The sequence below is a fragment of the Vipera berus genome, assembly GCF_964194415.1.
Source record: "Vipera berus genome assembly, chromosome: 5".
In the NCBI taxonomy this organism is placed as follows: Eukaryota; Metazoa; Chordata; class Lepidosauria; order Squamata; family Viperidae; genus Vipera; species Vipera berus.
The window spans coordinates 78012906-78038816 of record NC_138207.1 but is presented as its reverse complement, the minus strand read 5'-3'; the positions used below and the strand labels follow the sequence as shown (position 1 = coordinate 78038816).

Genomic DNA, 25911 nt, shown 5'->3' with positions numbered 1-25911 from the left:
TTATCTATGATTATCTATAGTGTTGGTTACTGTATTAGTATATTACTTGTCATATCGTTCACATCAATACCTCTTAGCATTTCTTTAGATTGAAATAGTCTATTGGGTTTATTCATAACATCAGGTTTATCAGTATGATAAACTGATTTTGTGTTTGTCTTCTTCGTCTTCTGTAGAAACAGCTCATCCTGTACTGGAAATATCCTCTTGAGGAACATTATGTCATTACAAAAGACGGCTATATTCTCAACTTATTCAGAATTCCACATGGCAGAGAAAACAACAAAACCACAAGTTTGTATGCTTACTAAATTGGCTCATTTTACAATAGTAAGGTGAATGCGCTTCTCAGAACGAAAGTCTGGATTCAAAGCCACTCTGTGAGCGTGGAGAGTGAAGAAACAAGTAGGCTGGAATAGTTCTGCTACAAATTATAATTTTGAAATAACATCCAATATTAGTCCTACAAAGATTATCTGAAGCACCAGATGTCAGGATGCCTTTCTCATTGCTTTGTTTCAGGTCCAAAGCGAGTAGTGTTTCTACAGCATGGCTTGCTGGTGGATGCTGCCTGTTGGTACCAAAATTTTCCTCATAATAGTCTGGCGTTCATGCTAGCAGACGCTGGATATGATGTCTGGCTAGGAAATAGCCGAGGGAACACCTGGTCCAAGAATCACACATCTCTTTCTCCCTTCTTTGGGAAGTTTTGGGAATTCAGGTATTCTTTAAACTTAAACTCTGCAGAGCCATGTGAAACGTAGAAGATTCCTCATGCTGGAGACATTTTTATGGCCTTTGAGGCTATTATCATATGATAGGATAGGATAGGATAGGATAGGATAGGATAGGATAGGATAGGATAGGATAGGACACGACAGGACAGGACAGAATAGAGCTGGAAGGGACTTTGGAGATCTTCTAGTCCAGCCCCATGCTCAAGCAGGAGAACCTATTTCAGACAGGTGAATGTCCAGTCTCTTCTTGAAAATCCCCAGTGATGGAGTGTCCACAATTTCTGGGGGTAAGCTTTTTCCACTGGTTGATTATCCTCAGTCAGGAAGCTTCTCCTTAATTCCAGGTTGCTTCTCTCTTTAATCAGTTTCTAGCTATTGTTTCTCGTCCTTCCCTCTGGTGCTCTGGTGAACAACCTGACCCCCTCTTCCTTGTTGCAGCCCCTCAGATACTGGAATACTGCTATCATGTCTCTCCTATCAATTGGGCTGCCTTTCTCTCTGATTGTCCTGGAAGCACAATCCTAGATACTCCTGGGATTTTTTCCTCCAACATCCTCCAACCACTTCTTATCATGTTTTAAGTTTATTACCTTAATCTTTTCCTTCTTTCCTATTCTGGACAAGAACAGTATGCGATCTAGCCATTGTTTCTCAACTTTGGCCACTTATCTTTAAGTGGCCAGGGTTGAAAATATACTGATCTAGTCTATACATTGATAAGAGCTGGCCTGTTTGCTTGATTCTACTCCCAACAGAAAAGATAAAGCAAAAAGGAGATTCTGATTTTTGGAGCAAAAATAGGATTCTTCTGTCTTTTACTTCCTTTCCTATACTTCCTCCAAAATGTGTTTCTCCATTTGTAGCCCTCTCAGGGAAAATACATTAATCTCCTTTACAGTTTCTCAAAACTTTTTGTTTCTGTACTAAAGAGACTTTTGTTTTACTACCTTATTCTCAGGAAGAGAGAGATAGTTCATTTTTATTACGTACATACGTACCTACATTTTCTTTTCCCATCCCTATTATAGGTTTTTGGTTGACTTACGTATTGTACAATGAAAACATGACATTTGTACCCAAATTCTTGGCTGTCTGAAGAAATCCACTACTTCCACACACTACAGCCATTAGAAATTTTCAACAGCAACAACTTCTCTTTCTCCAAATTCATTAGTCTTAGTAGAAAAGAAAGAGATTATTGCTGTACTAACACCACTACTTCCATTTCCAACACATACACCAGTAGAGAGGCTTCAGCAAAGTTAGCACAGCTGGATTTAGATATCAACTTAGCAATCAGAAGGACCTCCTAAAATTTCAGATTTTTAAAAACTATTACAATTATGTCATAATTCCGTTGATGATATTTCCATAAATAATCTTCCTTCAAGAGAATATATATAGCTTAGGTTTGAACAGTGCTAAACAATGCTGTTATCTAGTTGTATAATGAAATGTCTGCAAGCAAACAACTAAGCTCACTGAGGATCAAGAAGTCCACATTAAGCCCTTCTGTATGGCTTACGTATGCTCCTTAATTGATTAAGATGTGCTTTGTTCCTCCATGCATTCTAGGATTGGTTAGGCACCTTGATGGTGTTCAGTTGTCAGTCTCTGTTAGCATAGATTGAGCCTCTCCAGCTTCCCAAGCTTTGTGTCTCATCTTGCCTAAACCCAGTCCTAAAGGTTAGCCATGGACAAGATGGAAAGATGGGTTTTTGGTTCTAAAACTTGAACCCCTGTCCTTTACTTAATTAGAGATTGGGGCAGTTTTAGGCTGGTTAGGATGCATGACTTGAGCACCACATCCTCCATTGAAGCCATTTTGTGAAAATGAGACTAATTTAATTTAATTTAATTTATTGAATTTATATACCACCCTTTCCCGTAGGACTCAGGGCGGTTTACAGGGTATATAAAACATCAATACAAAAATTAAGAGCAATTTAAAAAGATTAAACTAAATCCCTGAAAAAATATAAAACCCCAGTTAAAACCCCAATTAAAACTCAGCCTGGGCCGGAAAGCTCGAAGAGCCAGGTCTTCAGGTCTCAGCGAAATGATTGAACGTCGGGGGCAGTCCTAAGCTCCACGGGCAGCTGTTTCCAAAGGGCAGGTGCCCCACAGAGAAGGCCCTCCCCCTGGGTGTTATCCACCGGCATTCTTTTACTGGCGGCACCCTGAGAAGGCCCTCCCTGTGGGAGCGCACAGGACGAAGGGAACTTGATGCTGGCAATAGGTGTTCCCTCATATCCTGGACCCAAGCCATTTAGAGCTTTATAGGTCATCACCAGCACCTTGAATCTCACCCGGAGGGCAACCAGAAGCCAATGCAGCTCGCGGAGCAGAGGTGTTACATGGGAGTAACGGGAAACCCCCATTACAACCTGCGCGGCTGCATTTTGCACCAGCTGAAGCCTCCGAGTGGTCCTCAAGAGCAGCCCCATGTAGAGAGCGTTGCAGTAGTCTAAACGGGAGGTCACGAGCGCATGAGTGACTGTGCGTAGGGCATCTCTCAGATCCGAAAAGGCTGAAGATCCTTGCCATACATGCAGCTTAATGAGGGGACATTTGTTTTTGTTTCCAGTTATGATGAAATGGCTAAATATGACCTTCCAGCATCTATAGATTTTGTTCTGCAGAAAACTGGGCAGCAACAAATATATTATATTGGTCACTCCCAAGGAACCACCATTGGTAAGTTCAGAAGCTGCCCAACCTTGTGTCAAGGGGCTGTTTTTGTCTTGTCTCATGTATATTTACCAGAAAGTAAGTCCCACTGAACTCAAGCAAACATTCTTATAAATATGCATCTATAGGACAGTACTGGGAATGCATTTACTTGGAAGTGGTAGGTTTTAGTGACAGTAACTCAGGCATGAAGCCAGCTGGGTGACCTTGGGCCACTGGGGCCAGTCACTTTGTTTCAGCCTTAGGAAGGAAGCAATGGCAAACCACTTCTAAAAAAACCTTGCCAAGAAAATTACAGGGACTTCAGCCAGGCAGTCTCCAAGAATTGGACATAATTGAAAGAGAGGGGGGAAAAAACTGGGCAGTGAAGCAAGCAACAATTTCAAATTGTTATCAAAGTTTGTATTTCCAAGCCCTCACAGCATGCATAGCATTGAACAACAATTTGTAGCTATCCACACACCTGCCTCTTTTTCTTTTTAGTAGCCAAGGTTTACAGGGGGCAGAGTGAGTAGCAACCTCAGTGGAGGATTAAGTCAGAATTCATCCTGTTTCTTCTCCATGCTTTTAGCAAGAGCTGGATGTTAAGCATATCAAAGATGAAATTTTATTTAATCAGGTGAAAGTTACTTTGATGTTAAAAAGCTATTTCCTTCTTCTTTTTCTCTTCCTCAGCTTTTATAGCTTTTTCATCCAATAAACAGCTGGCTTCCAAAATCAAACTGTATATTGCTTTAGCACCTGTTGCTACTGTTAAAAACGCTAAAACATCTTTAGCCGAACTTGCAAAACTTTCTGATACAGAAATTAAGGTATGTGGATTGGGTGACTTTGCCCTGTAAGGATTCATTATGTAAAATTGTAAGATTTAGAAACTTGGTCCTAATGTAGTCTTAGGACACAGGACATTTTCATTTTACCTGGATACCTGAGGAACCATCTCACTCCAATGGGATTAGCCCATCCTACTCATTCTGGCAGAAGATGTATGCTGTGGACCCTGTCAGTCAAGGACTGGCAGAGGCCAGGAGAAGGGCCTTTTCTGCTGTGGCTCCCACCCTCTGAAAATATTGTGCTCCTCAAGCTGAGATCTGCTCGAACCCTCTTGGCCTTCCCTAAACACCTCAAAAACTGGATCTGCCAAGTGCCTGGGGGCCTGATGGGAGTCTTTCATGTTGAGGTGTTTAGTGGATTAGGAAGAAGAACCCACCTTCATCCTGTAGTATTCTGGTTTTAATTTCTTCCGTTAATTTACTATTTTTTTTTTATTGAAAAGTTTTAACATACAATTTTCCTTTAAAAACCCCCTCCCCCTCCCTTCTCCCTCCCCCCCTACCTCTCCCCCCTCCCCCCTCCCCCCCCGACTTCCCAGAGCTAAATACAAGGTATATATAAAAAAAAACAATCATAAACAACCATATACTAACAACTATAAACTCTAAAATCCATCACTCTCTAGCTTATATAGGATAAAACAAACCTTAGTAATATTGAATATATATAAAAAAAACTAAAATAAAAAAAGAAAAAAAGAAAGAAGACTCATTCAAATGCTACATAAAACTATGTAGCATTTACTATTGAATGTTTCAATGTTTGTACGCCTATTTTTTATGATGTTTGTAAGTCATATGATAGTGATATGGCATATAAATTTAATAAGTAAATAAACAGAGCCAATGTATTACTAAAAAGGAGGATTTTCCTACATACATACACACACACACACACACACACACACACACACACAGGCAGTCCTTGACATACAACCACAACTGAGCCCAAAATTTCTGTTGCTATGCAAGACAGTTCCTAAGTGAATTTTGTCTGTTTTATGAACTTCCTTGCCACAGTTGTTAAGTGAATCACTGCAGTTATTAAATTAGTAACACAATTTTTAAGGGAATCTGGCTTCCCCATTGATATTGCTTGAGAGAAGTTTGCAAAAGGTGATCACATGACTGCAGGATACTGCAACCATCATAAATATGAGCCCGTTGCCAAACAGCCAAATTTTGGCCACGTGATCACCAGGATGGTGTAATGGTCATTAAGTCTGAAAAACAGTCATAAGTCACTTTTTTCAATGCCATTGTACCTTCAAACGGTCACTAAATGAATGAGTGTAAGTTGAGGACTATCTACAGCTATATCATCTTCTGAGGAACTGCTGGGTGGGGTGGGGTGGATGATCCTGTATAACTAATACTCAACTCTCTGAAATTTTACAGATCTTATTTGGACCAAAAGAGTTTTTACCCAAAACGTATTTTGCTACTTTGTTTTCTACCAAAGTATGCAGTCAGGAGGCGCTGGCGTCTCTTTGTAGCAACTTATTATTTGTATTGTGTGGTTTTAATGAGGAGAACTTGAATATGGTGAGTACCATTGTTTCATTTTAAATACTTTCTGTCTCTACTTTTCCCAGGTAATGCCACTAGTTGGACAATATTTCCAGCAGGCATAACTACTGGAAGTTACTCTCAAAGGTGCTTTTTCAAAAGGCAACTGGACTGTTCCTCAGGAAGACTTTTTGCTTCTCATCCAAGATGCTTCCTCGGTTCTGGCAGGATGGTGGGGGTGATGGAAGGATTAGTTCTGGCAGGATGGGGGCAGAGTTGGAAGGATGATATTTCTTTACTGTCATCTGGTCATTAGCACTCTCCTTGAGAGGTCTTGAGATCACTTGGGGGTTTATCTGTGCCTCAAGAGCTCTCAGGGAGAGTGGTAACAACCAGATGACTGTAAAGAAATATGATCTTTCAGAAAGCCCCCCCCCAATCCTTTCAGAACTAATCCTTCCATTGCTCCCACCATCCTGCCAGAACTGAGGAAGCTTCTTGGATGAGAAGTGAAACGTCTTCCTCAAAGAAAAAAATAGTCCAGTTGCGTCTTGAAAAAGTCCCTCTTATGCAACTATGACCTGGATGGCTGAGAATCTCCACAGACATTGGAAGTTACAATATCAGCATGTCAGGAGGACAAATCAATTAGGGCAGCATTTTTCAAGCTTGGGAATTTCAAGATGTGTAGACTTCAATTTCCAGTATTCATGCTGGACAGGGAATTCTGGGAGTTGAAGTCCCTATATCTTAAAATTGCCAAGTTTGAAAAATACCTGATTAGGGGAAGGAGTTGTATTTATTTCAAAGATTCACTCTTTTTAGTTTACTTCACTGACATAGAGAACTCACTACTAAATAGACTTCTTTCTACAGATCAAGGGTAAGTACATTTTTAATTGAGACATGTTTAGAATATATTGGCCACATTTGTTGGTGCAGTTGCAGAATGGCTGCCAGTATAGATAAGGTAAAAGGTAAAGGTTCCCCCGCACATGCGTGCTAGTAGTTTCCGACTCTAGGGGCCGGTGCTCATCTCCGTTTCAAAGCCGAAGAGCCAGCGCTTGTCCGAGGACGTCTCCGTGGTCATGTGGCCGGCATGACTAGACACCAAAGGTGCATGGAACGCTGTTACCTTCCCACCGTAGTGGTCCCTATTTTTCTATTTGCATTTTTATGTGCTTTCGAACTGCTAGGTTGGCAGAAGCTGGGATGAGTAACAGGCGCTCACTCTGTTACGCGGCACTTGGGATTTGACCTGCCAAACTGCCGACCTTCTGATCGACAAGCTCAGCGTCCTAACCCACTGAGCCACCATGTCCCTACAGTATAGATAGGAAACCCCAAAACACCAATTTACCTGGAGAGAGATTGAGGATTTTTCACTTCCTCCAGCTCCCTGGTAATTGATTTTGCAGGATTTTTTCTCTCTACCTATTGGTATGCTTCAAAACCAAATGCAGCAATTTGCCATTTTGTTTTCCAAAGAACATTAATGGATTGTTTTGTGTTGTCAATAAAAAATTAAGCTAAAGCTAGGTGCTTTACTTTTCACCATATCATCCATCCATCCATCTGTCCATCCATACAAAAATCAAATACCGTTACAAATTATTTACACACTCTAGAAGTATGTAGTAAAGCAGGGGTCTTCAAACTTGGCTCTTTTATGACTTGTGGACTTCAACTCCCAGAATTCCTCAGCCAGGCACGCTGGCTGAGGAATTCTAGAAGTCGAAGTCCACAAGTCATAAAAGGACCAAGGTTGAAGACCCCTGTAGTGAAGTGATGAGCTACTTTTCATTAGGAGAATCTGGGATAGACATTTGTTGAGGATATTTAGATTTGGATTCTTTCAGTAACAAATGAGATGGCCTAGAAGACTTCCATTATTTTATTTACTGGTTTGTGTGTCTGAGCACCTTGATTTTCATTTGAAGACCATGAATGAAATGAAGGGAGAAATTTCCTTTATCTGTCCTTTTCAGTATGAGGGATGGAAATGAGGTTCTGATAGAGATACTCAATTTCCATTGTTTCTCCTTAGTTTGGTCACTTATTTTCCTAAGCATTACAGATTACATTATATTTTCTGTCAGTAATGAGATATTTGCCCCTGAACTTTTTGATAATGTTATTGTATCTTTTCTGCCATTATGAGACCAAAGTGTAGTGGTGTTCAGGAGTGTCAAGATGTTGGTTGCAACTATGTGACAGAACCTCCACTTATTTTTAACATTTTTTGCACGGTTGATTGCATGGTTGCAGATGCCCCTATCATTGTGCTCATTTTGTCCCAACAGTTTGAACAAAAGAGAAACTTAACTTTTTATGGAAGGTTTCAAATGTTTTCATTTTTCATTTTTATAAACCTTTGAGTGGGCTCTCAGCCTATTGATTCAGAATTGTGTATTAGATTGGTTTACTCAATCATGGAATAAACTTAAAATAAAAATAAAAGAGCCTTGGTGGAGCAGTGGGCTAATGCCTCCTTAAGTAACACCAGCTGCCTGCAATTAGTGCAGGTTCGAGTCCCACCAGGCTCAAGGTTGACTCAGCCTTCCATCCTTCCGAGGTAGGTAAAATGAGGACCCAGATTGTTGGGGGCAATTAAGCTGACTTTGTAATAATGCCGCTGGGGGGGGTGTGAAAGCCCTAATAATAAGCAGGCATATACACAGAATGAAGGCTATTGCTAAGCACATTGATTTGTGCTTTAGATTGTAAGCCACCCTGAGTCTTCGGAGAAGGGCGGGATATAAATGGGATTTAAAAAAAAACCTTATGGAATAAACTTATGAAATAAACACATTTTGGCTTCATATAATACAAACAATAGATGACTAATCTCAGTCCCTCCCTTTCTGGAGCAGAGACATTTTTAAGACTCTTGGTCTTCTCTGTCATAAGCCATGGTTTGCAGTCATTGATGGTTACATTTATGCAGCGTCATAAACCGAAGGAAAGAAACCATGTGATTCCTTCGCATTACTAAGAAATTGAGCTAAAATTAACTTCATTAAACAAGCATCTACGTGATGTCTTTTTTTTCCCCAGAGCCGAGTTGATGTGTATACATCATACGTCCCAGCTGGTACATCTGTGCAAAATATGATCCATTGGAAACAGGTAGATATCCTAAAGTAAATTGCTACCCTGGGAAGGCATAATATGTTGTGCTTTAAGAAATTGTAGGATGGGTAAATGGCTTTTCTTGAGAGCTCTAAGTTATTATTCATTTTGATAATACCCAACTGATATTTCAATCCTGAGCTGTCCACGTTATGCTCTCTTGGTCCTGTCCCAGTGTCTGAAATCTGTGCTGATCTAGACAGAGAGAAAAAGAGTCAGGCTAAGTCATGACAATACTGAATGGCGGTGAATATTTGGCTTCTCCAGTTCTGAGTTTTTTCCATCTTTAGTTTTGAATTGGAGAACGTTTCCCCATTCATGACTGGTCCACAATTTGAGGGTTGCTTTGATCTCCTTCTCTTGCTCAAAGAAGGCCTTTGCACAGATTTATCTAGTTTGCCAATCGTGCCTGTGGCTGAATTGGAAGACTCTTAGCAATTACTCAGATCCTAGTCACCTCACCAATGGATTACTGCAATGTACTCCAAATGGGGCTGCCCTTGAAAACCACCTGGAAATTATAGTTGCTCCAGAATATGGTGGAACAGACAGCATAGTGCAATATGCCTTGCTCTGTGAACTACATTGGTTACCAGTTAGTCTCTGGAGGCAATTCAAGGTCCAGATTACTACCTAAAAAGCCCTTCATGGCATCGGGCCTAATATTTGACCTCTCTCCAATAGTGTGTTTGTCTTGTATGACACAGTCACTTTGGGTCCTTTCAGTTCAACAGTATCATCTACTAGAACCTAGGAAATTCGCCTTCTCTGTCTGGAATAACCTGCCTGCTTCCCCAAGAGTCCTTTGTGGCTCCCTGATGACATTAGTAAAATCACTGAAAACTTGGTTATTCTCCCAGGCTTTGGGACAAGCTGTTGGCTGAGTTTGTTTAATATAGAAAATTGGATATTGGATGCATGTAATCAATTCCTTTATTTTTTTTTGTATTGCTCTTTCTTTTTTTTAAAAAAACATGCAAATGTTCCAGAATCATTTGAAGTAGGCAGCTTCTAAATTGTATAAATATATAAATAAATCAGTCAGTCCCTAGTCCCGGGGTGGGCAACCTTGTCTCTTTTATGACTCATGGACTTCAACTCCCAGAATTCCAATTCTGGGAGTTGAATTCCATGAGTCATAAAAGAAACAAGGTTGCCTACACCTGCCCTAGTCAAAATTTGTATCAAGATCGTATCAGGAAAGGCCTCTTCTTTCAGCTTCCTCATGTTCCTTAACTTAAGTTAATGCTGTTAACATACTGGTCTTTTTTTTTTTTTGCTAATGACAAAATACAGTACAGGGAATTGCTTGAAAGGCCAATAAGCATATTAAGAGAAGATGATCATCATCAGCAACTGCAGGGAATGATCAAAAGAGGCGGGATGGCAGATGCAGTCTTATGATACAAGTTCTTCCCATCTTATGCATAACTGTGAAGTTGTCATTATTACTGATATTGTATTTTATGTTTTTATTACACTATCTGTTGATGCACATACAAAAACGGGATGCCTGCTGCCAATTGAGATTACAGGTTGTCGTCATTTTGTAACTTGCCTTGTTTAGCAACCACTCAGCTGAGTATGAAAAAGTAACTTTTTTAAGCAATCCCTGCGGCCCTTGTAAAGCAAAGGAGAGCAAAGGAAAGTAAGATCATAAACATGTATTCATTTAGCGACTGCTTCACTCAACAACCAGGTTGGCAGTCCCAATTGTGATTCCTTAATGAAGACTACCTTTAAACATAGAATCTGTGTTCATCTTGTGACGTTCTAGCTCTTCATTTCTACTGAAAAAAACGAATACGTTCATTTAAGATTTCTTTATATTTGCAGGCCATCAACAGTGGTAAACTTCAGGCTTACGACTACGGAAGGTTTAGAAATAAATTTCATTATGAACAGGTAAAGCACTTTCCAGCAGATGGTTGTTTCAATATGGTACAGTAATGATATGTATTGGACATTAGGTCAGCTTCTGCAAGCCTTTAGCCCCCGTGTGATTTTATGCTCTCCTTTTTGTTTGGAAGCTGACTTATTATGTAACCAGAATTGCATCAAAGGAGTTTCATCCCCAGTGCTGAAGCTCAGTAGATCTACTGGGCTGTTTGAGAAGAGTCTTATCCTGGCTTTTGGCTACTGTGCACACAACCAACCTCATCCAGGAATTCAGCCATTGATGCAACCAAGAGCCAGCTTTGCAATTCCTCCTTCCCTCCCTCTCTTCCTTTTTCAATCTCTGTGAAAATGCATATAAAGTGAACTAAAAACAAATAAGTGGAGAGGAAGAATTGGAAGTACCGGTTGGTTCACCCTTTTTGGCACAGTGAAATGGACCACAGATCAAATCTCAATGGCTTTTCTCCATTGGCCCAACCCCAGTAACTCATGCCTTTGATTGCACATTTTCCGTGTGAGGCTGCCTTTGAAGACAACCTGGTACAAAGCTACAGCTGGTACAAAAGGTGACAGTAGTTTAGAATGGCATCTCTACTGAATTCACAGCACTGTCAGTATTCTTCTGGCCCTGCTTCAAAGAGGTGGTGAAGGCCCTAAATTATATAGTACCAGGGTATCTCAGGCAAACCTTTGTCAGAACTGAATTTGCTTGGTTCAGTCATTGCGAATAAGCTAGCTGCAAACTCCATCCCTCTGTGAGGTTTGTGCGGTGTATGTCAGACTTCTTGTATTGACTGTTCCTTTTGAATATTCTCCTGTGTGAAGCCCCCTCCCCTTACTGCAATTCCCTAAACATGTTAGGTAAAGGTTCCCCCGCACATGCGTGCTAGTCGTTTCCAACTCTAGGGGCTGGTGCTCATCTCTGTTTCAAAGCCGAAGAGCCAGCGCTTGTCTGAGGACGTCTCCGTGGTCACGTGGCCAGCATGACTAGATGCCAAAGGCGCACGGAACGCTGTTGCCTTCCCACCATAGTGGTCCCTATTTTTCTACTTGCATTTTTACGTGCTTTCGAACTGCTAGGTTGGCAGAAGCTGGGACGAGTAACAGGCGCTCATTCTGCTACGCGGCACTCGGGATTCGACCCACGAAACTGCCGATCTTCCAATCAACAAGCTCAGCGTCCTAACCCACTGAGCCACCACCTCCCTTATGTTAGAGCAGTTTTATTCCAACATGCTTTTAGTCCTGGATGATTGACAGCATGTCTCTGTCACAGGTTTTCTCTGGACTTTTAATTTTTATCATACTGTTTTTAAGTAGCATTATTTTGTTTGATGTTATCTATTGGCATTGGGGCATGTTATAAGTACTATAAAATGAATGAATGAGTGAATGAATGAGCAAATGAATAAGTAGGTAAATAGATGCAATGGGAATGGCCTTAAGAAGTATGAATAGTTATAAGGCAGGGATGTCAAACTTCCAGAACGTGGGCCAATTGCATCATATAGAGGCCATGCCCACCCCAGCTCCGGCAATGCAAAAAACAAAAAAGTCATGATACGTCGCAACACGTCATGTGACGCAGTGAGTTTGACACCCTTGATATAAGGTTTAAGACTGAAAGTGGATTATGCAAAATTCTGCCTTGAAATTCTGCCTTATGCATCAGAAAACCAAATAGGCCTTGAGATAACAGACCTTCCCAAATGTCTTTAAGTATTGTTGCATACACACACACACACACACAGAGAGAGAGAGAGAGAGAGAGAGAGAGAGAGAGAGAGAGAGAGAGAGAGAGAGAGAGAAAATCATGCATTGAATTTGAATTTGGAAAAAGGTTCCTTTCACCTGGAGCTTTTCAGAGTATACCTCCCTTATATATCATGACTATCTTTAACATAAAACATAACCGATAGAAGGAAAAGGGTGAAATATGAAGGTAGGTCAACCAGGAAAAGTCTTTTGAGACTCAGTAGTAAGGGTGGATGCATTGCATCCTGAATTAAAATGAGAAAATGCTCCTTGGAAGGAATGTCAGTACATACTTAGCATTCCACAGAACTCATTAATGAATACTTGAGAATTCAACCCCATTTTCTTTCCTTTCCCTTCTTGCAAAGTTGGACACAATTTGGCTAATAATATCTTTGCCTGAGAAGTAGGACTACATTACATTTTCTTTTTCATTTTTTAAAAACAGGATTTGCCTCCTGAATATGATATATCAGCTATGACTGTACCAACAGCAATTTGGAATGGTGGAAATGACTGGCTTTCTGACCCTGATGATGTTAGTCAATTAATCCCCCAAATTCAAAACCTTGTTTCCCACAAATTTATTCCTCAGTGGAACCATCTGGATTTTGTGTATGGTATAGATGCACCTGAGCAATTGTATTATGAAATACTGGACTTGCTACAGAGCAATCCTTGAGAAATGTTTTTTTTCTTTAATCCCATTTATATCCCACCCTTCTCCAAAGACTCAGGGCGGCTTACAATCTAAAGCACAAATCAATGTGCTTAGTTTGTCAGCAATGATAAGAAGTTCATTTGTTGTTTGTTTTCTATTGATTTTTCAATTTTTAATAAACTTTCAGATTACGTACAAAATGAAAGACCATCCTGCAAATTCATACTCCTATCTCTATTAACTTGTTTTCCATACATGACAAGTCATCTAACTTGCATGCATAAATTATTCTACTTATGCATTACTCAGAGTTTATTTCATCTTTACAATGGTTCCTAAATGACTTTTCTTTCAAACTCTGAGTGGGGTGAATACACAGAAATCATATCCCTAATGGAGAAAATGCAGTATAGCCAACCTTACAGCCGTGGTAGAATGCAGTGTTGCAGGCTACTCCTGCTGACTGCTGGCTGCCAGCAGTTCAACAGTTCAATCCTGACCACCTGAAGGCTGACTCAGCCTTCCATCCTTCTGAGGTTGGTAAAATGAGGACCCAGTTTGTTGGGGGCCATATGCTGAGTCTGTAAACCGCTTAGAGAGGGCTGTAAAGCACTGTGAAGTGGTATAGAAGTCTAAGTGCTATTGCTATTGTTTACACATCTTGTCCCGTTTGTGTTGGAAGCAACTTTTAAGGTGCTTCTGAGTTGAAAGGATTCACTGATGACATCACCATTGCCTGGGGGATGCCCGGTGGGTGCTCCTTTCATGTTATTCCAAGTAATATAATGTTCCCAAATACTTAAAAGGTAAAACAAAACATGCTGATGCACTAGAACAGACTTCCCTGTCTTGATAACATGTGCTTGAGAGACTGCAATTCTTAGAACTAACATGGTTACCTACTAAACCCAATGAGAGCCAGTTTGGTCTAGTGGTCAAGGCACCAGGCTAGAAAGTGGGAGAGCATGAATTCAAGTCTAGCTTTTGCCACAAAAGGTAGCTGGTGGACCTTGGGCCAATCACTCTGTCCCACGAGAGCCTATTGTTGCTCTTTTTCCTTTCTTTTGTCCTCTGTCTGTAATTCTAAAGCTCTCTGAATAAGAGTAGAACGTGACATAAATTATACGATCCTGAAATCATTTTCAAAGCAAATCAACTTGAAAAAAAGAAACTTAATTCAACCATTACAAATTCACCTATTAAATTAGGTAAAGGTAAAGGTAAAGGTTCCCCCACACATGCATGCTGGTCGTTTCCGACTCTAGGGGCCGGTGCTCATCTCCATTTCAAAGCCGAAGAGCCAGCGCTGGTCCGAGGATGTCTCTGTGGTCATGTGGCCAGCATGACTAGACGCCAAAGGCGCACGGAACGCTGTTACCTTCCCACTGTAGTGGTCCCTATTTTTCTACTCCTTTTTCTATTAAATTAACCACAATACAATTAAAGCATTGTTAGAAGAATTCAAGAGACTATTTGTATCTGAACTGAATTGTATTGAATAAGAAGGAGATGTCATTGATTTCTGTTCTCAGGAAACATGGAGTGGCTCATACTGGCAGAAGGCAGAAAGTGCAGATATGCTGCCTTATATGCTACTGTAATAAAAGGAACCTTTTTGATAGGGACGTCTTCCTATTGGATTGAGTCAGAAGGCATCAGCCAACAGGGTGTAAATATGATCAAACACTGCTACACTCAGTAGGTGTCTACAGTTTATAAAGGGAGGTTCTCAAACTTGTTAGTGGGAAGAAAGGTGCCATTTAGGAGAGACGCTGCTAGCTGATCCATACCTCACCAGGAATATTGTGTGCTGGGTTTGAAATGAGAATGAAAGAAAAGAAAGCAACATTAATGTAAGTTCTGTCTTTCATCATGCCAATTCAAAACATGTTTTTCAAAATGCTTATTGATGAAAAGGAATTTTCATATCTAAAAGGATCCATGTCTAATGGATTAATGTTTGGATCTATGGCTGCTGGATGAATGTTTTTTTGGGGGGGATTTTACTTAATTACTGATATTTATCTCATGGAATTCCTTTTCCTTCCCCCCTCTCCCAATCTTTCCCAGTTTAACTTTAATCCATATTCATAAAAGAGAATTATTTTTGTATCAAAACATTTTGAATTTAATAACATTAAATATGAATTTATTTTTTAAATGGCATTTTAATCTAAAACTTAATTTAAATGCTTAGTTACAAGTTAACATATAAGTGCTTTGGTGATCAAACATTTCACATTTTATATAAAAGGATATTCATGAAAAACTTTATGAAACAGTTGCTTCTGCAGTTTAGCAATCTGTACATATTGCTGTTTTTCTTTAATATGCATACAGCATTTCAAAGAACAAAGTTGCTTTTACTATGCTCTAGTCAGCCAGTGGATTTCTTCTTGCTGTGTTGAACAGAATCCAGATCACTAGCGTCAATGTATATTTCGGTCCTTATTGCACTTCTAAGTACTATTATTTAACAAATATGCCTGTGGTACAGAGATTAACAGCAGGAAACACGGTATATTTTGTTTTTCCCACTTATAGTGGGAATATAGTCTTTGTTAATCTTCAAAAGAATTTAGCCAGAAAACCATGGAATACAGTTTTGATAAATGGCTGTAAAATCTTTCTTATCCTAGGAGAGAGGGAAATACAGAGGTGAATTATATAGGTTGGTTTTCTGAACTATTCTGGCTGAAAATAATGGCTGGAAGGTTTTCCTGTGTATCCAATCCTTCCCATTTATTCCCTCTGTCTAATCTCAATTAAGAGGATAGTGTTAGACTTGCTTACAGTTTATATAATATACATACTATCTTTTCTTGATAAAATTAGCTGCCACAAGGATTTATATTAGATTGTGCTTTAAGATACTAGTATATTATTTATACAGAAAATCCAGCTGAAGTAAATACACTTGAAGACAAACTGGGACACAAGGAAGGCACCGTAGTTTTCTAGAAAAAAGTGCAGCAACAACCTAATGGATCTTACTGATAACATTCTCCATTACGTGTTACCGCTTTCAATTAAATCACATACATTGTCCTTGATCAAGACAAGGAAAGTAGTCTTCAGTCTTGAAGAGATCAAGAGGCTCATACAGCTTGATCCTGCCTTGATGATGATTTATTTAAAAAAGATGGCACGTTGATTGTGTACGATATTTTTTTAACGTATTTGGAAAATTTCCAAGGTCAAATTCTGCCTTTATGATCTGTTCCTCCATTCCAGCCACATTACTACCGATCCTTTTTACAAACGCCTCTAGTTTGTCAATCTTTCTATAGAGCTTCTTCATTTCCATTGCCTTTGCATGAATATGTGGCACACTTTCATTAATTACTTGAGAAGAATCACTTCTAATCACGTCCAGCATTCCCACAAACTCATCTACCCTGATCAATAAATCTTCAAGACTCTTGTCTAAAGTTCCGATCTGCCCGGCTGAGGCGACGTTCTCAAGCGGCGAGGGGAGCAGGTAGGAGGCGTAGTCAGCCGCCAGCGCCGCCGCCACGGCCAGTAGAAACTCCCCGCCCAAGGCATCGCCTTGCGCCGAGTGCTCGTCGCCGATGCCGGAGGCGCTGCTGTGACTCTGCGAGACGTGGCCGCTATCAGCGCTCGAGGACGAGGAAGACGAGGAGGAGGAATGAGGCGTCGGCGGCTCCTCCGGGATGCTGGCAGAAGGGGCCCAGGCTGCCTGCGCCATCTCCCGCCCGTCTTCCGGACCGCGCCCAGCCCGGAATCGCCCCATTAAATATGAATTTATTGATTAAATGGGACACGTATAAATGTACATTTGCCATGAATTTTTAAGAAACAAAATGTTATTTTAAATCTCACATGGATAATTTGTCTTTGTTTTATTTTACATTTGAAGGAATAATGTATAAAGAAACAGATATTTCTCTATAACTATGGCACAATATGGTACAATATAGAATTATGTCCTGCAATTTTCATTCAAGAAAATGAATCTCTTTGGAGAATAAAAAATTACACTTTAATAGTTTAGGACTAAGTCCTCTTTAGGCCAAACACAGATAATGATAAAATATTTTTGATCACTTTTGCTAATATTGTAACTTTTGACTAGTTGCTACATTTTTTGATCAAATGTATTTAACTGATGCTGAGGTTAAAGCTATATGATTGTGCCTATGTGATTTTTTTAAGTAAGAAAGTAGCTTTTAGTTAGAGTAGGAAATTCCTTCCTTCCTTCCTTCCTTCCTTCCTTCCTTCCTTCCTTCCTTCCTTCCTTCCTTCCTTCCTTCCTTCCCTTCCCTTCCCTTCCCTTCCCTTCCCTTCCTCCCTTCTTCCCTTCCCTTCCCTTTCTCTCTCTCTGTCTCTTTCTTTCTTTCTTTCTTTCTTTCTTTCTTTCTTTCTTTCTTTCTTTCTTTCTTTCTTTCTTTCTTTCTTTCTCTCCTTTCTTCTTTCTCTCCTTTCTCTTCTTTCTCTAGCTATGTCTGGCTTACATATTTAAGTTTTAAAGCTATTTTGAAAAAAACTAAAATTATAATACCAGTTAAGATATATTTTAAATTTTGTTTTTATTTTTTAAAATTCCACCTTTATTACTGTTTATAAATTATTTTTATTATGAATAAATAACTCCAGGTGGCAAATATAATACTTGTTCCTCTTATTGTCTCCAAAACAACAGCCCTGGACTGAGAGAAAGAATGTCTGGCTCAAAAGCATCAAGCTGGTTTTCATGTCTAAGGCACAACTAGAACTCATAGTCCTGATTTTAGCCTGGTGTCTTAACCTCCAGATTAAACGAACTACGGTATATAATTATCCATCAAAATAAGCAGAGCAAAGCAGATGATTTGAAAATTTGGAAATCCTTCAGGAAATCTAATCCAGAAATATTGTTCATCACATCTAATGATATAGTCCCAAGAAGCTTTTTCCTGAGGCGCCATTTGCATATTGAAAACAGAAATATATAATTGTTTAAAGACAGGTTTCCCCAGTCTTTAATTACAGTAATCTTTGTTTCATTGGAGGCAGTTAGTTAACATTTTATAACAAATGGAATAAATTCAAATTCATTTTTCATTACTTCAGGCATGTCAAACCTGCAACGTCATGTGAAATTGTGCAACGTATCACGACTTTTTCCCCATTGCTGGCAATGGGGTGGGTGCAGTTTTGGTGTGACACATCTGGCCTGCGGGCCGGCAGTTTGACATGCCTGCGTTAATTATATAATCTGACCTTGATTTGCTACTGGAAAAAAGGTGAAAAAGGTGAAGTTAGGAAGATTTATCATTAGGGAGCTTTCTGGAAGATTATTAGTGATTGTATCTATATTTTTTGGAATTAAAACCTCACATAAATGTCAACCTAAATCCGATCATTGAAAAAGTAGAAGTGGCTGATGCTGGGATAATCGGAAACAAACATTTTACATCTCTAGTACAATGGTTGGCTTATTATGTCGTACACAAGAATTTGGTTTGAGGCTCCTGTGCATTTTGTATGCTCAGGGTATAAGGTCATATCACAATGCTTCAGTCTTTCAAATTCACCCAGAAACGCCACATGAAGGAGACTCAAGCTGGGTTCTCAGAATAAAGTGACTTGGCTTCCTCCTGGCATTGGTAAGAGGAAACCTTCTTTCTTCTCAATGAAATTGACTGTGGTCTTCATGTTCTTCCAAACAAGAAGTGGTTGGATATCAAGTTGGGCAGCACAGAGCATCTTCACCTCCTTTCCCTCTATCAAGTGCACAACGGAGAGCAAGGGGGCTATCTAGGGTTCAGTGTATGCAATTAACTCCATGCAATTTTGTCCATGGAGTGATGTGTTATCTGAAAAGTTTACTTTATCAGGTTATTTTTACCAAATGCATTTTATGTCTTTCACTGTACGTCAATATGATTTTCTATACTGTATATAAAATGATTGCAGAACATTCTACAGTAAAAAAATGTTTACAGTCAACTGATAATAGAGTATGAATGAATGAATGAATGAACCTTTATTGTCAAAGTACCGTATTTTCCGGCGTATAAGACGACTGGGCATATACAACGACCCCCTACATTTCCTGTTAAATTATAGGGTTTGGGCTATACTCCAACGCACACCAAATAAAAATTAAAAAACATCAGATTTGATTTTAATATGGTAATTTTAATTCAAATGCTTATGACATGCAGGTGCTTAGTAGGAAAACTGTCACTTATAAACATAAGGCTGTTTGTCATCAAACATGTAAACATAAAACAGTGCAAGTGGATTAAACTATAATAATAATAACAACAACAACAACAACAACAACAACAACAACAATAATAATAATAATAATAATAATAATAATAATAATAATAATAATGAAGAAGAAGAAGAAGAAGTTGGAGGGGACCTTGGAGGTCATCTAGTCCAACCCCCTGCTAAGGCAGGAAACCCTATACCATTTCAGTCAAATGGCTGTCCAGTCTTTTCTTAAAAACTTCCAGTGTTGGAGCATTCACCACTTGAGATTGGCTGAGCCTCCCTTCGTGCCCCCCACCCCCAACTAACAGTGACACAAACCCTCCATCTTATTACACCATGTGAGCTAATTGCACAACACACCGGTCTCGCAAGTCAGTCATGCATAAAGTTTATAAAATTATTTCCCATTCAAAAGCCTAACAGCCCATGGATAAAAGTTGTTCTTCAGCCTGTTGGTACAGCTGGCTATACTCCTATATCTCCTATCCAATGGTAGGAGAGTAAAGAGATACCGTCCAGGATGTGAGTCATCCCTGAGAATTTTGCTCTTTCTTCCAAGGCAGCGAGCCCTGGCGATGTCATCCAGTGGTGTCAGGGGACAGCCCACAATGTCTTGTGCTGTGCTTACCACCCTCTGTAATACTTTCCTATCCGCAGCTGTCAGATCAGCATACCAAACCGCAATACAGTATGAGAGGATGCTCTCTATAGTAGACCGGTAAAAGAGGGTCATTAGCCGTTGTTCTACCCTGCTCTTCCACAAGACTACAATGCTGTAGTCATTATTATATTTATATGTATACTTAATGATGTATATTTAAATTATATTGATTTGTTTCTTCGTTTTCTCCCCCCTCTCCTGCAACATCTTAACTGAATTATATTTAGTCATGCCTATACTAAAATGGATGATTGCTTTACATTCCATCCATCCATCCATCCATCCATCCATCCATCCATTTATTTCCTGCTTTATTATTTTTTACAAATAACTCAAGGCAATACATCCAACACACCTTCCTCCTCCTAATTGTCCCACAATAACAACCCTGTGAGGTGAGTTGGGCTGAGAGAGAATGTAACCGGCTCAAAGTCACCCAGGTTGCTTTCATGGCTAAGGCAGGACTTGAATTCACAGTTTTCGCTTTCTAGCTTGGTGCCTTACCCACTAGACCACCTGGCCCTCTCATTATAATTTCTGATTGTGTAAAGATAAAGGTAGGGACGCGGTGGCTCAGTGGGTTAGGACGCTGAGCTTGTCGATCAGAAGGTCGGCAGTTTGGCGGGTCGAATCCCGAGTGCCGCGTAACAGAGTGAGCGCCTGTTACTCGTCCCAGCTTCTGCCCATCTAGCAGTTCGAAAGCACGTAAAAATGCAAGTAGAAAAATAGGGACCACTACGGTGGGAAGGTAACAGCGTTCTGTGCGCCTTTGGCGTCTAGTCATGCCGGCCACATGACCACGGAGACGTCCTCGGACAAGCGCTGGCTCTTCGGCTTTGAAACGGAGATGAGCACCGGCCCCTAGAGTCGGAAACGACTAGCACGCATGTGCGGGGGAACCTTTACCTTTACCTTTAAAGATAAAGGTAAAGGTTCCCCTGCACATGCGTGGTAGTCATTTCCAACTCTAGGGGCCGGTGCTCATCTCCATTTCAAAGCTGAAGAGCCAGCGTTTGTCCGAGGACGTCTCCGTGGTCATGTGGCCGGCATGACTAGATGCCAAAGGCGCACGGAACGCTGTTACCTTCCCACCGTAGTGGTCCCCATTTTTCTACTTGCATTTTTACGTGCTTTTGAACTGCTAGGTTGGCAGAAGCTGATTGTGTAAGTATCCATAAATCTGCTTAATAGATATGTATCTTTCTCCATTAGTAATTACTCCATTGTCCTATAGATGTTTCACCATGTGGATGCTGATGGCTATGATAACCACACAAGGAAATTTGAGTTCAGAAGAGCCGAATGGCAAAACATTTATGAATCCTGAAACATTTATGAATATAGTAAGTTGAACGCTTAGAATATTAATCAGTACTCATCCTACCATGTTAGACAGGATGGGCCTGCTCCTACTCCCTTGTCTTAAACATTGTCGCTGTCAAGTTCGAATCACATTTATGCTGTTGCGACCATTATTGCTTCTCTGGTTGCCAACATGCTTGGAGGGAGGGAAGGGGGAAATGGAATGCAGGCTCCAGATATCAAGAAGTCAGCCTATGGGAACCAAGGACACTTCACTAAGTGTCTGTCTAATCCCAAGACATGTTCTCGTAACAATATTGTAACACCCAATTGGACAATGTGACCTGCACGAATGGGAAGAGGAAATATTCTATACTTTTACTATATGGTTGGGGGAGGGGGTATTTAATCATAGCTGTTTTTGCTTTCATACGTGCCAAAATGATGCACTCAATATTAAATTTTGCATTAAAAGATTGGATCATCTCAAGAGTGCTTGCTTGGTTGGGCTCGTTAGTCAGGATCTTGACAGTTACCTTATGGGATCTAGGAAGTGTGCCTTTTCTGTGGCAGCCTCTGCCCTAGGGAATGCTCTTCTCCCAGAAATCTGGCAATCTTCTACCCTCCTAGCCTTTTGAACACATTGAAAACCTGGCTTTTTCCCCAAGTGAGAAGACTGCGAGTCCAGAACATCAAGATAACAGATGCCTCCCTAACTCACTCAATTATAAGAGAGAGAAGAAGGTCCACCATAATCAGATTGACAAGATTCTTTTATTAGGGTGATTCTCAACAACAATAATTCCAGCTTCCCCGTTGAGTTGATTTATTCAACTGATCAAATTAGTGGGACTGACACAAAATGAAGCACCATGCTCCCAAGTGAGTGGATGTAGGTTTAAACCTTTAAATGATTCACATATTAGCAAACCAAATAAATACTTTATTAGAGAAAAAAGGAGGTGTGAGAATACTTTGTTAACCAATTCAATGCAGTTTAAAGGTTGAAATTTTCATTATCAGTTGCATCTACAAATAAGATGACATGGAGCTTGCATGCAAGATCATCTTAAATCTTCTGCTTCATGTTAAATATTCTTGGTTAAGCATAGTCTTATTGTCTGAGGAGTTAGCAATACTTGAGTGCTTCTGGGCCTTGAAGTTAATCCAGGTTTGGAGGGCAAATTACTAGGCAGACTAAGAAGTCATAAAGCATCTCAGAAGAAGGCAACAACAAATTTCTTCTTAAAGGAGCCTTGGTGGAGCAGTGGGTTAATGCCTCCTTAAGTAGCACCAGCTGCCTGCAATTAGTGCAGGTTCGAGTCCCACCAGGCTCAAGGTTGACTCAGCCTTCCATCCTTCCGAGGTAGGTAAAATGAGGACCCAGATTGTTGGGGGCAATAAGCTGACTTTGTAAAAATGCCACTGGGGGGGGGCAAAAGCCCTAATAAGCAGGCATATACATAGAATGAAGGCTATTGCTAAGCACATTTATTTATTTTTTATTTATTTTAATCCCATTTATATCCCGCCCTTCTCCGAAGACTCAGGGCAGCTTACAATTTAAGCACAAACCAATGTGCTTAGCACATTGATTTGTGCTTCTTAGATTGTAAGCCGCCCTGAGTCTTTGGAGAAGGGCGGGATATAAATGGGATTAAAAAAAAAATTGCTGCCCGGATTGTATGTAGGGTATGGCCAAAAAAGTCAAGAAGGCAGTCGCAACAGTGGTTCAACATCTGCTATGCAAGATACATAAAAAAACAAATTTGATCACAGTTGTGGCCACCACCTTGACTTTTTACCCCAGACTATTTTACCCTAAGTGTTGACAAGAAAATTCTATACATCCATAAATTCACCAGCAGTTGATCTTGACTCAATAACATCTGCACTTTTTAAATTTTTTAATTTAATTTAATTCATTACAACAAAATTTATTCTACATTATTGATTTGTCTTTCAATCTTTACAGAGCGAGAGAATCAGATATTGGGGATATTGTTGTGAAGAATATGAGGTCGTTACAGAAGATGGCTATTACCTAAGTGTGAACAGAATTCCGGGAGGTAAAAAAAAAAAAGCAGAAACAGAAATATAGGGTCTGAGTACTTCTTGGGAAACAAACAGGACAGTGGTGTTTATTCACATCAAACCCGCCCCCCCCATGTGTGCCTTGAAGAAAAACAGTATCAAAATGTCACTTCCCATCCAACACGGTTTTATGCAATTCTGATTCTATGAACCTTATTATTTAGGATCTGACTTAAGAAGTTGTTTCTTTTTCAGGCAATAAGTCTGCTATATTATTAATGCATGGTTTAATTATGGAAGGTAGTGTGTGGATATCAAATTTACCACACCAGAGCCTGGGCTTCATATTAGCAGATGCTGGGTATGATGTATGGATTGGAAATATCAGAGGAAACTCCTGGTCTAGAAGACACAAGCATCTTTCAGTTAACGAAACAGAATTTTGGAATTTCAGGTTAGTATTTAAAATGTAGCTCTTACTCAAGCTGGTTATCAGTCAATTGGTTATTCAACCAATTAATCAATTCAACGGTCAGTTAAAGAATGTCAAGCGCAAGAAATCAGGAATTCAGGCAGTTCAAATAATTATAGGCTTATTGCATGCTAAAGCTCTCTAAGAGAATCTGAATTACCCTGGCAGTCAAAACAAATAGGCGGTAGATAAGAGTCAATGAAAATCAGGGTGGGGTGGACTTAGATCTCTTCTGGGCGCAAAGGAACTCAAGACTGATGATGGGTTTGAGCCTTCCCTTGGGCTCAGCCTAGTTGTCTCCTACAATAAATCTATTGAGACATGAAAGGGCCGTTTCTACAAGAAACTGTCCTTTTCTGACCTAGTGCCTGCTTTCCATTAGTTTTCCAAAAAGGCAGACCAGTTTCTAGTTGGCCTGTGGAATTTACAGCAAGATACTGAGTAATCCCCCCTAAAATTCATATTGGTATTTAATGGCATGTGGAGCAAAACATTGTGTGATACCATAAGGGAGGGTTCCCATCTTACTTCCTGGATTTGGGCTACCAGGACACAATACCAAACGTCATACTCTATGTCTAATCCCATTCAAACGTTCTATGATCAGTTGTGTTGAAATCTCTTGAAAGGTCCAGGACACCTTTGTTTTCTAGTGTTAGGTAACTGTATCACTACCATGTCCCAGGCAAAAGCTTATTGAATATGGAACCAGATCATTGGTAGTATTCTGGATGATTGCCATCTTCTTAGTCAATAATTCCAGGCAATACATTTTTGAAATTGGACAGATTTGCTGATTCTAAGGGATAATTTTATGTAGGGACCTTAACTGCTCCCTTGGCCATCAAGAAACAAGCATTTGTAATCTTCAATATACTCTTGTTTGTTTCCATGGCTGACATCAATGAAGCAGTGACAAGCTTTTGGGTTGAACGGTATGGTATAGAAAACTAGATCATGTCCATTCAGCCCAAAAGTTCTTCACTGCTTCATTCATCCTTTTCAATGGGTTAATCATGGTTTAATCAGATAGGAGAAACAAGAGTCAAGGAAGCCTGTAAATCTTCTTACATTCTGTTACATACTATTGCGATTGCTAATTTTTAGTTCTATTCAAACTTGTTTTGTTCAGTTAGCAATTAGATGACCTAAAAACATTTCTATCTCCTCTTTATCCAGATTGATTTGTTGTTTGCATATTCTGTTGGTTAAATATACTAGTTAATGATTTGCAAGGGGGACAGCCGTAGAATATGATTGGATGCATTGATAGATAGTTTTTCTCCAAGATGATCTGTGTTCTGGCTGGTCATTCAAGTCTCCCAACAAGCACCAATTGCTGCTGTAATTGCATTTCATCTCTTTCTTTCCACCTTTCCCAGAATTAAAGACTTCTCCAGATCTTTGCATATGTGTCCAAAATAATATACTTTGAGTCTGTGCCTCAGGGGAGAACTCTGAGTTGAGAGTTATATTTATATTTTACACAGCATCTTTACATTTGCAGTTTCCATGAAATGGGCATTTATGATCTTACTGCCATGACAGAGTTTATTCTACAGAAAACTGGACAGCAGAAAATATTTTATGCTGGTCATGCTTTAGGATCCACAATAGGTAGGTTGATGATTTGCCATTCCTTTTTACAGGAAGGTTTTCCTGCTTTTGGTGATACCTGTAAAATCAGTAACCAATTTCAGAGAAAAACTTGTTGCCAGATATATACTATCCTCTAAATTGGTGTCAGAGATATTGATCCAGTGTTGAAATTACTTCTGGCTGCTTGAAGAATGGAGATGCCATCCTAGCAATAACCAAATTGTTTAACTATCAGTACCACATATGTGCATTTTCCCCATCCTGAGCTGTCTAGAGTTTTATGCTCTAGAGCAGGGGTCTTCAAACTTGGCCCTTTTATGACTTGTGGACTTCAACTCAGGCCCGGGTATAGCACGGAGACGGCATTGGTCACACTGGTGAATGATCTCTGGCGGGCC

At 39.9% G+C, this 25911-nt stretch overlaps 1 protein-coding gene and 1 pseudogene across 2 annotated transcripts; one reads left to right on the top strand and one right to left on the bottom strand.

Moving 5' to 3' along the window:
* Positions 1-206: 206 nt before the first annotated feature.
* LOC308668596 (lysosomal acid lipase/cholesteryl ester hydrolase-like) lies at positions 207-13238 on the top strand (the record flags this gene model as incomplete). The annotated part of the gene is made up of 8 exons (XM_081328606.1): positions 207-294; positions 523-721; positions 3325-3434; positions 4104-4240; positions 5660-5806; positions 8828-8899; positions 10739-10807; positions 13005-13238. The coding sequence occupies exons 2-8, from the start codon at positions 612-614 to the stop codon at positions 13236-13238; spliced, it is 879 nt and encodes a 292-aa protein (XP_081184732.1). The 5' UTR covers positions 207-294; positions 523-611.
* Positions 13239-15398: 2160 nt separating this feature from the next.
* Positions 15399-16961, bottom strand: LOC308668878 (biogenesis of lysosome-related organelles complex 1 subunit 4-like; annotated as a pseudogene). Its single transcript has one exon. The product of its transcript is annotated as a biogenesis of lysosome-related organelles complex 1 subunit 4-like (transcript).
* Between the last annotated feature and the right edge of the window lie 8950 nt (positions 16962-25911).